The sequence below is a fragment of the Myxozyma melibiosi genome, assembly GCF_037950935.1.
Source record: "Myxozyma melibiosi strain Phaff 52-87 chromosome Unknown BZA70scaffold_10, whole genome shotgun sequence".
Taxonomy (NCBI): domain Eukaryota; kingdom Fungi; phylum Ascomycota; class Lipomycetes; order Lipomycetales; family Lipomycetaceae; genus Myxozyma; species Myxozyma melibiosi.
In genome coordinates, this window is record NW_027042924.1 from 620,699 (window position 1) to 633,892 (window position 13,194).

The 13,194-nt window shown below is 45.9% G+C and overlaps 6 protein-coding genes across 6 annotated transcripts; 3 read left to right on the forward strand and 3 right to left on the reverse strand.

Annotated features, from left to right (window-relative positions):
* Nucleotides 1–555: 555 nt before the first annotated feature.
* BZA70DRAFT_282504 (Alpha/Beta hydrolase protein) lies at nucleotides 556–2,569 on the reverse strand. Its single transcript, XM_064913291.1, has 4 exons — nucleotides 2,319–2,569; nucleotides 1,956–2,237; nucleotides 1,353–1,887; nucleotides 556–1,297 (listed from the first exon to the last, which is right to left on the reverse strand). Exons 1-4 carry the CDS (start codon nucleotides 2,492–2,494, stop codon nucleotides 677–679), a joined length of 1,614 nt encoding a protein of 537 aa, XP_064766992.1. The 5' UTR covers nucleotides 2,495–2,569; the 3' UTR covers nucleotides 556–676.
* A 291-nt stretch (nucleotides 2,570–2,860) lies between these two features.
* BZA70DRAFT_291043 (OPT oligopeptide transporter protein-domain-containing protein) lies at nucleotides 2,861–5,446 on the reverse strand (the record flags this gene model as incomplete). The annotated part of the gene is made up of 1 exon (XM_064914264.1): nucleotides 2,861–5,446. The coding sequence occupies one exon, from the start codon at nucleotides 5,444–5,446 to the stop codon at nucleotides 2,861–2,863; it is 2,586 nt and encodes an 861-aa protein (XP_064766993.1).
* Nucleotides 5,447–8,042: 2,596 nt separating this feature from the next.
* BZA70DRAFT_282508 (uncharacterized protein) lies at nucleotides 8,043–9,011 on the reverse strand. The gene is made up of 2 exons (XM_064913292.1): nucleotides 8,763–9,011; nucleotides 8,043–8,639 (listed from the first exon to the last, which is right to left on the reverse strand). Exons 1-2 carry the CDS (start codon nucleotides 8,907–8,909, stop codon nucleotides 8,058–8,060), a joined length of 729 nt encoding a protein of 242 aa, XP_064766994.1. The 5' UTR covers nucleotides 8,910–9,011; the 3' UTR covers nucleotides 8,043–8,057.
* A 472-nt stretch (nucleotides 9,012–9,483) lies between these two features.
* Nucleotides 9,484–10,375, forward strand: BZA70DRAFT_268888 (uncharacterized protein; the record flags this gene model as incomplete). The annotated part of the gene is made up of 3 exons (XM_064911184.1): nucleotides 9,484–9,638; nucleotides 9,859–9,980; nucleotides 10,053–10,375. The coding sequence occupies 3 exons, from the start codon at nucleotides 9,484–9,486 to the stop codon at nucleotides 10,373–10,375; spliced, it is 600 nt and encodes a 199-aa protein (XP_064766995.1).
* A 1,596-nt stretch (nucleotides 10,376–11,971) lies between these two features.
* BZA70DRAFT_282515 (uncharacterized protein) lies at nucleotides 11,972–12,535 on the forward strand. Its single transcript, XM_064913293.1, has one exon. The coding sequence runs from the start codon at nucleotides 12,136–12,138 to the stop codon at nucleotides 12,319–12,321; it is 186 nt and encodes a 61-aa protein (XP_064766996.1). The 5' UTR covers nucleotides 11,972–12,135; the 3' UTR covers nucleotides 12,322–12,535.
* A 49-nt stretch (nucleotides 12,536–12,584) lies between these two features.
* Nucleotides 12,585–12,990, forward strand: BZA70DRAFT_282516 (uncharacterized protein). Its single transcript, XM_064913294.1, has one exon. It carries the CDS (start codon nucleotides 12,788–12,790, stop codon nucleotides 12,968–12,970), a length of 183 nt encoding a protein of 60 aa, XP_064766997.1. The 5' UTR covers nucleotides 12,585–12,787; the 3' UTR covers nucleotides 12,971–12,990.
* Nucleotides 12,991–13,194: the final 204 nt, after the last annotated feature.

Below are 13,194 nucleotides of genomic sequence, written 5' to 3' on the forward strand. Positions count from 1 at the left end.
ATCTAGATGACTCAAAAAGCACCGCAGCAAAGCGGCGTCCGACGTATCGGCAGGTAAGTTGACCTCTGCGCTTTCTAAAAAGCCAGACACAAATCTCGAGACATTCCGTTGACCACATCCATAAACCATGCTGTTCTCTAGAAACGTGTGCGAGGGGGAATTTCCGATACGATGCGTCTCTGCCCATCTGAGTGACGCTGGGTTGAGGGAAGATTCGGCAGCTGCATCCAACGCAGCAGGTAGAGACATGACGCCCAGATCGTTTCCAATCACCAGCTGCAGACTGCTAAAAGTTTTTATCGTCGGATGGCCTTAGATGCTGGACTGAATCGATAACAATTGCTGAGCTGGTGTTATTGTAGGTGAAGATGGTGAAATCAGAGATGTGGGGCGTTGGGAGTTGAGTTCTCTGAGGCTTTGCGCACAGAGCCCGACCCTGTCCGAGAGGTCTCAGTGGGGCTCGAAGATCTCCGATTTACTATGCGACTCAGAGCCTATTGCTCCAAAGAAAGCCAAGACGTGTTATGTTATGTTATTAACGGTACATATTTGGCGGCCAGGAACAAACTACGTGCTCTTAAACCTCCGTATTGGATAAAGTCGACTTTATTCACTCCTGTCGCTGCACTGGCCCCTGCTCAAGCCACTATCCTAAGACAGTCTTTATTAACATACTCTAACCTCCAAAGACAAAACTCTGCAAGCATTTAGACAATGCATCCCATTCAACCTTCTCTACCAGATCAAAGACTTTCACGCGACGCCTAGCCTCCACTTCAGTCGCCACTAGCTTAGACCCATCCGCCCCACGCTCGCTATAGACAGTCGAATTCTCGCTACCATGACCTGGGCCCTTGAATACCGGATACTTGACGCCTCCATTCACAAACTCAAGTATATCTGCCGCAAAAGCTTTGGAGATCCTCGCAGTCTCGTCATCCATCTTTTCCCGGAGATTTTGGAATAACAAAGCCAAGTCAAATGTATGTGGAGTTCCGTTGGACACATATGCGCCTGGCCATTTATCCGTGACGTTAATGTGTATCAGATGGACGCGTGAAGGATCTCTGTATCCACGGGCAAACAGTACGTTTATCGAATAGAAACATACATCGTTGATCAGCTCCTCAATCAGACCGTATGCAGTTGCATCATCAATGTCCTCTGCGAGGCCATATTCCGACAGCACTAGCGAGGCCAGCTCGGGAGCGTCGGAGAAACTTTTCAAGACGTGAGCGCGAAACGCCGCATTAATCCCTTCCTTTCGTGAAACTAGCCATCGAGTCATGATTGTACCCTGAATATCAAAGTTAGGATTTGTAAATGAGAAAATAAGGAAATATGCAACTCACGTCATGTTCACAGTCACTCAAAACGAGATGTTCGCACCATTTTCGTCCTGGAAGGAAGTCCAGTTCGGGATTTGCAAAGTAGGTCATGGGCCAGTGCTTAACAGATTTGGTTTGTGCAAATGAGAAAGGAGTTACCGGAAGTAGCTTTAGAGTAAACTCTTCTGACGGAATCGCTCTCAAAGCCTCCAAGGTTTTGTCAATCGGCAGATCCTCTGATATTTCAAGAGTTTTTAGCACGTTTTTGAAAACCTTGTCGTGCTCAGTCAAAGGAACCGGGGGGTTGACAGGTTGCGCTCCCGAGAATAAAACAGCGCGACGGAACATGGGCTTCTCGAGTTGCAGAACCATCGAGTTAATAATGGCACCAGCACTCTCTGCAATGGCCGTTATATTTTTTGGATCGCCACCAAATCCGGAAATGTACTTATGAGTCCACTCATAAGCTGCCACCACGTCTTTATACGAGTTGTTGCCGTCAAGACCATATTCAGCCATACTTGTAGAAGTCAAAGAACTCAAGGGACCAAGGCGGTAGCTATATAAAATAGAAAACGTTAGTCATTTCGAAATTCCGGGAGTCAATTGAAGCAGTTACAGACTCACTTCAACCCAACTCCAATAACCGGCTTTCCCATTGCGATTGACTGCTCCACCAATCGGACCATGTCGAACTGCGGCCAGCAATTGGCACCTACAACAACCCCGCCACCGTGCGTCCATACAAACACAGGCAATGGGAAGCCATAGTCTTTGCTTGGTTTTGTGATATTGAGATTCAAACACTCGAATTCTGAAGGCTGACTTTCAATTGGAGGTAATTCCATTTTTTGGCCGATATATCCGAGTTCAGCAGCACAACCTCCGGGGGGTTGAGGAGCAGGAGGTCTTCGTATGTCACAGGTTAGCAAGAGCTACTCAATCCAATCTCATGTAGGCAATCATATCACAAAATATATAGACGCATACCCATATTTTGTTGCATCGGGATCTACTGCTTCAAATAGCTGAGGATCCTCAAATCTTGCCGAAATAGTGGCATACTTGATTCCAAGAAATTTGTCGACACCGTCCGCAGCATGTATTCCTTTCACTCGACCAAGTTGTGGGTGAACAAACGTTGTCTCAGAAACTTGAGCCGTCATGATGGTGAAGAGATATCTGACGAGAAGGAGTATTCATCTCGAAGAGCGACAGCGGTCTCATTGATATACGGCAACTTGGCGGCATGGAGAGTGGGGTTGGCCTAAACAGTTTTGTGGGGTTTACAACTCAAACCTTATTTTAATCAGCCCCTGGCAAAACAGATCTCCTCTTTACTCTGCTTATCGATAGGAATTCTGTGTTTATCATCTATTTATCATTCATCATCAAACATGTTTTAATACAGCAGTGCATTTTCAGAAATTTAAGTAACGTTCGCCTCGCCAAGTTTATCTTCTTATCCAGTCAGAAAACTCAAGCCATCCAAGCCATCGATCTTGACAACATAATCGAATCAGCAACAATATTTATCGGAACTCGCCCACTTTCAGACCAAATCCATTTTCTGGAACATCCAACAACGTCGCGTTCTTTGCATAATCGACTCCAGCAGCATATACCCTATTTCCCCACCATTTGACCGAAGTGTTTGTGTACTGCAAAGTCAGGAAGATGATGATACCTCCAAACGCAACGCCAGCTGATAGTGCAGAGGTCAACACATAGTTGTACTTGGTCCACCATTTGACATAACGATGCTTGATGTACCTGTTGAATACAAAGCCGGCGATCAGTCCAGGAGTATAATGCGACATATTGTAAGTAGCACCCCATCTGCTGAGTCCGTTGACAACGAGAATAGGCTGCGCGTACATCATGACCTTTGGGAAGTAGATCTTCAGAATATATGCCGGGATCGCAATCAAAAAGCCGATCAAAAAGCAGTACTTCAACACAGGATAGAGCGTGAAAAACATTCTCTCTGGACCAATAATACCATACATAATCGTCTGAGAATAGAGCTGATGAGGGAACGTGCAGGTGAACTTGTCGACCTGAGTATTGCTGCAAAAGTCCACGATCGAGTCCATACAGAACTGAACGACACCGATCGTGATACAGCCCTGAATAAAGACAGCAATCATCTGGGCCCGGAACACTGCTCTTGGTGGAAGCTTCACGTAATGTCCCATTTTCTGGTCAGAAATGAAAGACTCTCCCTGAACATCGATATTGTTGCCGTACAATCTGCAGAGCATATTGGCCATTCCATTTCCTTTGCACATATACCCAGTAATAACCACCGCAAAGTAATAGACATTGAGTTCGTAGCCAGTAATTGAGTACACCAGTGTACTGGGGATAATCATGGCAATACTGAGAAGCGCAATAACAACAATTCCGTAGACAGGAGTGTCTGTAGGCCAGCACTTCACAGCGATAACACCCAGTACAAACGATCCCACCAAAACAGAAAGATACCACCAATCGGGAACCTCTTTGTATTTTCGCATCATCCTGGTATGCGGGTCATTGAAGTTTGACATAGTGGAGGCTCCTGGGTGACGGATCGTGACCCAGAAGCTCTTGACCGCATTCCAGAGCAAGCGATGTTCCGTCAACAGCACGTAGGTAAACGCAAGAACATATAGAGTAAAAAGCGAGCCATTAAGTAGCAAATTTCCGGCAGAAATGTAAGGCGGGGAGTAGTTCAAATATGCCTCCTCATCTAGCTGAAGATTGCTGGAAACCCGACTTGTATTGTATGTCTTGCCAAGATTATCGTATAGTGTTGCAGAGTTGATTGGCATATAGGCGGTCCATTTATAGTTCTTCCAGTAGAACCCAAGCATCAAAAACGCTCCGATAAGACTGCCGATATATCTGTTGACCAGAGAGAAGAATGGAACGGTCAACGGGACCGTGTAATTGATGATAGACCAATCAAAAGTCGTAATCGGATTGAATCCAAGGCCGATATAAGAGCCAGTAACAATCGCCAATGTCTTGTTCTGGGGAGCGATCCAAGTCATCCAGTTGAAGTAACTCAAAGCCTTGAACAAATAATCCGGAATGAAGAAATAGAAGAATGCGGCAATCAAGACAATGAAAAAGAATTTGTACTTTGAGATGGTCCACCCGTGAATATTGCTTCGCATCTCAGGCACCAGAAGCGCACGATTGAGCGCCAAAGTCGGAAGAACAGTAGGCCACACCGTTTTGACCGGGTAGATGACCCATCGGCGCATCATACCCGCCAGACCAAAGCCGAAGAATAGCGATGACAGGTTCATAACAAACATAAAGCCGAACGAAACCCACTCTAGGTTGAAAAACATCTCGAGACGCATAACAATGACATATGCGGCAAAATTCAAGCTTGTCGCGCCAATATTAACCATCAAAGTTGCAAGCATCTGTTCTTTGTTTGTCCATGGACCAGGATTGAGGCTAACGCGAGTTCCACGAAACGTGAAGCCCCAGTCCGGAACGATCTTGGCCCATAGCTTTCCACACGGGTAAAGCAACAACTGGATAGCCGTGGACGAGATTGTCAAAGAAGGCTGTCGTTGCTGGAAGAACTCATTAACAAACGAGCCGATACCAACCCAGACAATGCCGAGAACGTAAACTCGAAATGTCTCAACTGGAATTGTCGGATCATCAAACGGATCACAAACAGCTCTGACTTCAGGATAGGGAGAGTGAGAATCAATGAGGGCAGCCATGACTTTGACGTCCAGCTCATAGGTCGCAAGGTCACCCTGGAAATGCTCATATCCTAGCGAGAGGATTCGAACATACTCAAGATCATCTGAGGGGAAATTGACGTCGTCGAAGTGATTCGCATAGGTTTCCTGGAGAATCTGAATTCCTTTCTCAACCTCCATATCAACTACAACATCATAGAGAAACTGGGTTACAGGATCGATAGAGTTGTTGTCTTCCCAATAGGTTTTGGTCAATTCCTTGATACGCAGGAGGATTCTCTCCTTGTCGGCATCATCAATCGACTCGCTGCTTTCCTTTTTCGTATCACTGTAGTCACCATCAATCGGCCGACTGGTGATGAAGACGCTCTTCTTTTCGTCAAAGATCTCGTCTGAACTCATGCTTGGGAGTGTCTGCTGGTTGATACGTTAGCGTCGATGCAATTTAACGATAAATGCCATTTTGAATAAGTGTACACACCTTCGTCAAATATCCAGCAGCTTGTTCTCGGTTCTCAATTCCTCAATTATACTGAAGATATAAGGACAAGACAAAGGTAAATCGCCTTTGTAGCTCGATGGTTATTGTGCGCAATTGACACGACTCAGGGCGATGCTGTTATAATATAGGATAGCCAAGCATGGCAGAATGTGCTGGGCACTACCCTGAATATATGCGGCCCGTCATCCGCCCTGAAAATAGCCAAGGAGGGGCAAGGAAAGATGTCTTGCCGAGCGTTGAGTTGGTACCGCAGATGAAGTGTCACCTGAGAGTACGGCGCATCTGCCCATACTATAGCTCCAGATAGCTCTCCTGTGCTCCCCTATGACACCGCTGATCTCATCCTAGAGGTATTCGTCCCTCTCGAAACGCATACTTCGGGATTTCATTCATTGACGGAATAGACATTGGCTCTCTATGATGTAGAATTCATGATCTCGTACGATAACAGCACGTCTGCTAAAGGTCAGCCCGATCGCGCGCGCGCGTTTGGTCATCACCATCATTATCGCCTTGGCGTAAGGTGTGCCAGATAACGATAAAGTCCTCGCTGATAAGACTATCTGTAGGGTGCCCCTAGACAATTACTGTCTAATAGGTTCTGGGGCTCCTCGGTTAGCCGAAATAAAGAGTTCAAACACACGGCTTAGCATATTCTCTTATCCGACCTCGAGATGCCCGCTCGATACATAATGCAACATCACGGAATCTCAATTGCAAACCTGTGCATAGGGTGCACTCTCTGAACTATAATTGCGCTTACTTCGCGTCAACCTCGTAGCCATACACCGGATGAATAGTGACTTCCGGAGGCTCGAAGGTGGAGACAGCATTCACCGGAAACTTGGGTCTGTGCGGTGCAAATGCGGTGGCGTCGGGCCCGCGGTGTTATATGATACAGAATTTAAACGTCTGGGGTCGTCCCGCTGAGATCAGTGCGCTCTTATCGTGGCGGGAACCAGGAGGGAGCTAACGTCAGGGCAAGAAAATGTACTCTATCTATCAATCGATGCAATCAGTGGACTTATCAGAAATATAATTCTTTTCCAAAATGACCTTTCTAAATCACATGAATAATAAAGATGCAAGCGTCGTAGAAGCCAGCAGGTATGCTGAATGACTCGAGGGAGACAAGATCACGAAAAATTCTAGATCACGGCAGCGACCTAGACTCTTTTAGAGGTGATAACCTACTTACAGAGAGAATTCTGGCTTATGGTCAGGTAGGTAGTTAACTAGAGGCAAGCATTAGTACAAGTCCCTTGCCAACGTACGACTGAGACGCTCTCCAGGACAACCGCGAATATTGGAGCCAGTAGATAGATTCAAATATGTGGGTTTAATGTGAACAATATTCAACGGATAGGAATCATGTCACTGGCGAGACGGATTGAAAACGAGCTTGCTACGATGATTTGAATTGTTTCCTCAACGTCATATTATTACAGGGGACACAGTCCGTTCCTACAAAGCCATGATGCCGGTCTTTGTTCACAAGGCATAGACGACCATGGCCAGCATAGAAGAGGGTCTCTACATCTCTTCCTCTTTTTCCTTCATCTATCACTACTTCTATACTTCACCATTCAGTTTCCCGTGTTCCTATCCCCATCCCAAATATGAGTTTTGGTGGAAAGAAAGCACGTTCTTCTCGCGCATCGCAACATGCTGCTGTGAATCCCAAGCACGATAGCCGAATCCGACGCGCACGCACTCGCAGTCCTCATTGCAAAGCAGCTCGATTTCCGAGGAAAGAGGCAACGGCTGTCTTGAGTCCCAATATTTTGACGAATACCTCGACATCGTCTTACAACAGAAAGAGTACATCAGCGAGTTATAGATTGACGGGATCCTTCTTTTCTCCCGTTGGCCCGAAGCTCATCCTTTATCTGACGCGCTCCAACCCTGCGTACGACAATCTCGCCTCTTGTATCGACAAACGGCATCAAAAACAGCCAGCTAGGAACAGATAAACCGTCAGGCTCCAGTTTGGGATTTTTTCAAAAGAATCGAAAAAGTATTTCCAATCGCGCAGGGTTTGTGTAGGGTTTGTGTGAGTTGGAGGCTAATCGTTCAACCGGGCTCTGTCGCTTGATTCACGCGTCTGTACTATAACTTGTGAAATCGTCGTCAGACTGTTTGTTTTCCCTGAGGCGAGCTTGTCGTGCATTCATAACCAGCGCTCTATGCGAAGAACCCAGACGCTCAGCACAGCTGCCCTGGCATCTGGACGAGTGGGAGAACAGGCGACGCTGATTAACACTATGGCAAGACATTTCTCCACAAGATAGGGGTGGATAAGAACAGTCTCAAGGTCTTTAAGCTGACAGATGACACACATCGCCGGGAGCAGACATCTCCTAGTCCTGTGAAATATACGATGATGTTCAGTTGCGAATGAATTGCCCGTTATCAAAGATGGTGATGGCTGTGGTGAATGAGATCTAGCTGTACCGTTTTATATTTTTATTGGAGATAAAACTAGTAGACAAAAATCAAAATCAATTAAGCTCACGTGCTGCGAATACTGATCTCCACTTTTCTGCTTAATCCATATTGTTCGTAATCAAGATCCTGGGTCAGATTTTCGTCCGTCTCCTCCGGTCTCAAATAATAAGACAACTCGATTCCTGTCGCAATATCCTCAGATGCGAGCGCCATTAAGATATCGCCAACGGAGACAAATCGGTTACCGGAAGCTTCATTGTACGATGACAGCTGAACAGTGACAGAGTTATAAAAGCTATTGATGCGCGGGTGATGCCGCAGCCTCGAGGCGTAGACGCCCAGTCGGGTCATAAAAACATAGGCATCTTCATAGTATCTGAACTTGAATTTTTTCCTTATAACTGGAACAGTTTTTGCTGAAGCGACTGGTATAGTATCGGTTGCGTTCATGGTCTTCGAAACGGTCGTCCTTGCCCTCTGGGATGCCCAAGATGGATGGCTTACCTCCCACATGTACTTTTCAGTCACTAAACCGATCAGCTCATCCGTCGCAATCACTTCGGTCCACAATTCATTGTGCAGATCCACTATATCTCTATACTCAGCTTTGCATTTGCGCCGACGTTCTTTCAGAATACCAATAATCTGCTCCGTGTCAATGTTCTCCTGCTCTGGATCAGCAATCTTTTGCTTCAAGTCCTGCTTCCCGGTAGTTGATCCGGTGGAAGACGCGACATGGCAATCGTCTGGTACAAGATCCTCACATACCGGGGGACAAGAAGAGAATGGAAGAGCAAGCGTCAGCCACGGCCGGCTAGGTTCACGAAAAGAGGTACGGCAGCGAGCAAGTGAAGGCTTTGCGAGTAGGTTTCCAATGACGCCGTGTTGGCGTATTATCCGTGATAAAGATAACATGCCACCAAGTACAATCTCAAAAAGTTAATTAAGACGCAGGATAGGACACGTAAGTATCAAACCTTCGGGGGATTGTAGAAGGAGGTTTTGCAAATGGAGATGAATGGTTTGGTAAACTGTGTGGTGACGAATATCGATTTATCAACAAAGTTTAAAGCACCCGCCCTATGATTGTGACACGGCCATCGTCGAAAAAGCCGAATAATATTAGCTGAGCTTCAGGTTCCGTAACATAACTACACAAATCTACTTTGACTCCTCTATAAAATTCCACTTCCTTTCCTTATTACAATGTGATATATTGGCTTTGTTTATTCGACATCTTTCATATAAATGGTTCGGTTCAATCTGAAATTTTGATATCGGCAGCGCGGCAAACATTACTATCAAGCCAAATTTTGCTTACCGTGCATTAGTTGTTACAGGACCCCTCCCTCAGCGCTCTCAGAGTTATTGCATCTAAGCATCTCTTTCATCAGACTTCCCCTCTTGCTCCGAATGACTAGTACCGCTCAATATTGGTTGTTACAATCTTGATCCTTCGGACCGCCTGATCGAAGAGAATTCATTTGCAATGGCTCCTCCCGATACACGTGCTAATCAGGAACCCAAGGCCAATCTCACGGCCCCGGAGACTACCCCCATCGCGCCTACCGACCAGCTTGGTCCAGAGACCGCTGCGGCCGCTAGTCCTGTCGCGCCGGACCTTTCTGCGCTCTTTAACGACGGGTATTATACTATGAGTATCACGCTCCGCTTCATCGAACAGATGCAGCGTCAGCAGGAAAATATCGTGGCGAGATTGAACAAGCTAGTATAGCATAGCTCTTCCTCGGGCTTCGTGGACCTGATCCCGCCTCCTAGGACCCGCTGCCTCGTCTACACCCCTATCCAGCGTCGCAATTGGCTGCTTTCGGTCAAACGCTTAATCTCTGCAACCTCCCAAAAGGTTCCACCGTGGTATGCCAGAGGACACCGACGCCGCTAAGATGGCTTACGCCCTATCGGCAATGGAGGATGCTCTCAAAACTCGTTGGAATGAACTCATGCGCGAGCTCCGCTCCAGGCTTGGTGATGAGAATCTAGTCGAGACCTGGAAGACATTTTGAACATGGGCTCAATCTCCTTTCATCATCACTGGAGGTTCTACTCTTGAGGCGACGGAGGCCTACCTCGACGTTGCACTTACCGATGATCGTGATGTGGATAAGTATCTCGCCGATTTCACGACCAGGGAGGTTGGCTTTGACCTTGAACGCTTTCGAGCCCACTTTTACCTACGGGGTTTGCCTGACCACATACGATATGCGGTCTTGAACAATATCACCCCAAAGGCGACCCGTGAAGAGATTCACGAACGCACGAAGATTGTGCAGGAGAGCTACGGCCGGGTGCTCGCCCGCCGCAAGTCTGAAGGCTGCGGAAAGGGAAACCTCACTCGCCCTGTCACTGTTCGGGATGGATGACGTCGGGATCAAGAAAGAAGCGTTCTTTCCCGGGTCGTCTCCCCGCCACACGAAGCGCCAGACCCAGTCCTCGGGCACTGTCGACTCCGGACGTTCCCAATGCGCCCACTGCCACAAGTACGGCCACACCGAGGTGCAGTGTCGCTTCAAGCGGCGCGAGGAGCGTAAAAAGGCTGCTGCTTCTACTTCTTTGGGGTCATCAAAAAACTAATCGGGGGGCGTCGCCAGTCTCAGCAACGTGGCCCCCGAATCACTCCCTACACAATCTGACGGCGGCGGTTCCGCCCAGGTCCCGGTCGTGACTCCGATTTGCGCCCGTGGGCGTGGGCGGCTACACTGCAACAGTGGCGATGATATTCCGAAAATATGCATGTTCATGGACTCTACACAGTATCAGAGCATGTCGGAATGCCGGAAAATCCGGTATTCCCACTTGCTTTGTATGGGACTCGCGCTTAAGGTTTGCGCCGCTTGCCTTCGATTCCCACATGGCACAAGTGGGAATCCGGGGATTTCCACTTTCCAGCCCTTTCTGCAGATTTTTGAATAGTATGGCGGGTTTATTGAGCTTGGATTATACGGCAAATGTTTTTATTTTTTGAATTAGAATTGATTTGCCATGATTTTGGCCGGGTTTGTTGTATGTCGCGCTTTTTGTATGGGGTGCCTCTACGAGCCCCCGGGTTTGGCATGTAAGCGGACTTTGGTTAGTCATCCATTCAACAATTTATCACCTGACATTAAAAGTCGAGGGGTTTGTGTGTCTGAGATCTTAAGAGAATTAAATTGATTTTCGCAAATATTATTGTAAATTACATCAGGCCTTACGTAAACACACTACACAGTATCAGAGCATGCCGGAATGCCGGAAAATCCGGTATTCCCACTTGCTTTCTATGGGACTCGCGCTTAAGGTTTGCGCCGCTTGCCTTCGATTCCCACATGGCGCAAGTGGGAATCCGGGGATTTCCACTTTCCAGCCCTTTCTGCAGATTTTTAGACTGCCTAGCGGTATTATCGACCTCTTATTATTTGCAGATTATTTTAGTTTTTGAATTAGAGTCGATTTGCGATCATTTTGGGCCGCTTGAGCGTAGAGCGCTGTTTTGGATGGGCTGCCTCTACGAGCCCCCGGGTTTGGCTTTGGCCTTGTAAGCGCCTCTACGAGCCCCCGGGTTTGGCATGTAAGCGCCTCTACGAGCCCCCGGGTTTGGCATGTAAGCGGACACACAGTATCAGAGCATGTCGGAATGCCGGAAACTCCGGTATTCCCACTTGGTGTCTATGGGACTCGCGGTTAAGACATTGCGCCGCTTGCCTTCGATTCCCACATGGCGCAAGTGGGAATCCGGGATTTCCACTTTCCAGCCCTTTCTGCAGATTTTTGAATAGTATGGCGGGTTTATTGAGCTTGGATTATACGGCAAATGTTTTTATTTTTTGAATTAGAATTGATTTGCCATGATTTTGGCCGGGTTTGTTGTATGTCGCGCTTTTTGTATGGGAGAAGGCACTTGCCTCTACGAGCCCCCGGGTTTGGCATGTAAGCGGACTTTGGTTAGTCATCCATTCAAAAAGGTATCACGTGACATTAAAAGTCGAGGGGTTTGTGTGTCTGAGATCTTAAGAGAATTAAATTGATTTTCGCAAATATTATTGTAAATTACATCAGGCCTTACGTAAGCACACTTTACACGCTAAGAGAATTAAATTGATGTTTTACCAAAAGTCTTGGAAATTGGTTTGTAAAACAACCAATAATGCTCTGTCGACTCTGTTTTTTTGTCTTCACACGTGCTGTACTCTTATACTTGATCGGCCTCTTTTTCAATTTGTTTCGGCTTTGTTTAAGCCTTCGTTTTAACATATTTGTCAGCTTTGTTTTTCTCAACTTTTGTATGAGTTTTCCTTCTACTCTTTCCCTACCTGTTCATACAAGGCTTTAATGGTTACCTTCTATGCTTAAATACTACATCTAACTGGTGGTTCTAAAGCGTACTCTCCGGGTTTGAGTGTACACCTGTACTTTGTACTCTAATATATAATTGAGGATTTGACACTGTACTTTGTACCATACAAGTTCTTCTGCTTTGTACTTTGGAATTATGTTTTAACTCTTTAAACTTGTACTTTTAACTCTTTAAACTTGTACTTTTAACTTGTTCTTTGTACTTTTAACTTGTTCTTTGTACTTTTAACCTGTGCTTTTAACTTGTGTCTCTATCTTGTACTCCAAACTTGTACTTTTAACTTGTTTTTTGTGCTTTTAACTTGTGCTTGTACTTTTAACTTGTTTTTAGTGCGCTTTCAACTTGTGCTTATAACTTGTGCTTGTACTTTGTACTCTTAACTTATGCTTTTATCTTGCGCTTTTAACTTGTGCCTCAGACCTGTACTTTTAATCTGTTTTTTATGCGTTTAACTTGTGCCTTTATCTTGTACTTCAAACTTGTACTCCAAACTTGTACTTTTAACCTGTTTTTTGTACTTTTAACTTGTGCTTTTAACTGGTGCCTGTACTTTGTGCTCTTAAATGGTGCTTTAATTATTCTGTGCTTCAAACTTGTACTTTTAACTTGTGTTTTGTGCTTTTAACTTGTGCTTTTAGCTTGTGCTTTTAGCTTGTGCTCTGAACTTGTGCTCTTAACTTGTGCTCTTAGCTTGTGTTTTTGTTTTGTGTCTCAAACTTGTACTTTTAACTCGTTTCGTGTAGTTTTAACTTGTTTTCTGTGCTTTTAACTTGTACTTTAGACTAGTGCTTTTAACTTGTACTTTAGACTAGTGCTTCTAACTAGTGCTTTTAACTTGTACTTGGGCTT

What these genes read in the sequence shown, in the direction of transcription:
- BZA70DRAFT_282504 (XM_064913291.1), bottom strand. Translation starts at nt 2,494, where the DNA reads ATGACGGCTCAAGTTTCTGAGACAACGTTTGTTCACCCACAACTTGGT. An exon ending in CCCGATGCAACAAAATATGG is followed by an intron (nt 2,238 to 2,318) that starts GTATGCGTCTAT and finishes TGACATACGAAG; the next exon opens with ACCTCCTGCTCCTCAACCCC. An exon ending in TGAGTGACTGTGAACATGAC is followed by an intron (nt 1,298 to 1,352) that starts GTGAGTTGCATA and finishes TTTGATATTCAG; the next exon opens with GGTACAATCATGACTCGATG.
- BZA70DRAFT_282508 (XM_064913292.1), bottom strand. Translation starts at nt 8,909, where the DNA reads ATGTTATCTTTATCACGGATAATACGCCAACACGGCGTCATTGGAAAC. An exon ending in CATTCTCTTCTTGTCCCCCG is followed by an intron (nt 8,640 to 8,762) that starts GTATGTGAGGAT and finishes GACACGGAGCAG; the next exon opens with ATTATTGGTATTCTGAAAGA.
- BZA70DRAFT_282515 (XM_064913293.1), top strand. Translation starts at nt 12,136, where the DNA reads ATGCTCTGTCGACTCTGTTTTTTTGTCTTCACACGTGCTGTACTCTTA.
- BZA70DRAFT_282516 (XM_064913294.1), top strand. Translation starts at nt 12,788, where the DNA reads ATGCGTTTAACTTGTGCCTTTATCTTGTACTTCAAACTTGTACTCCAA.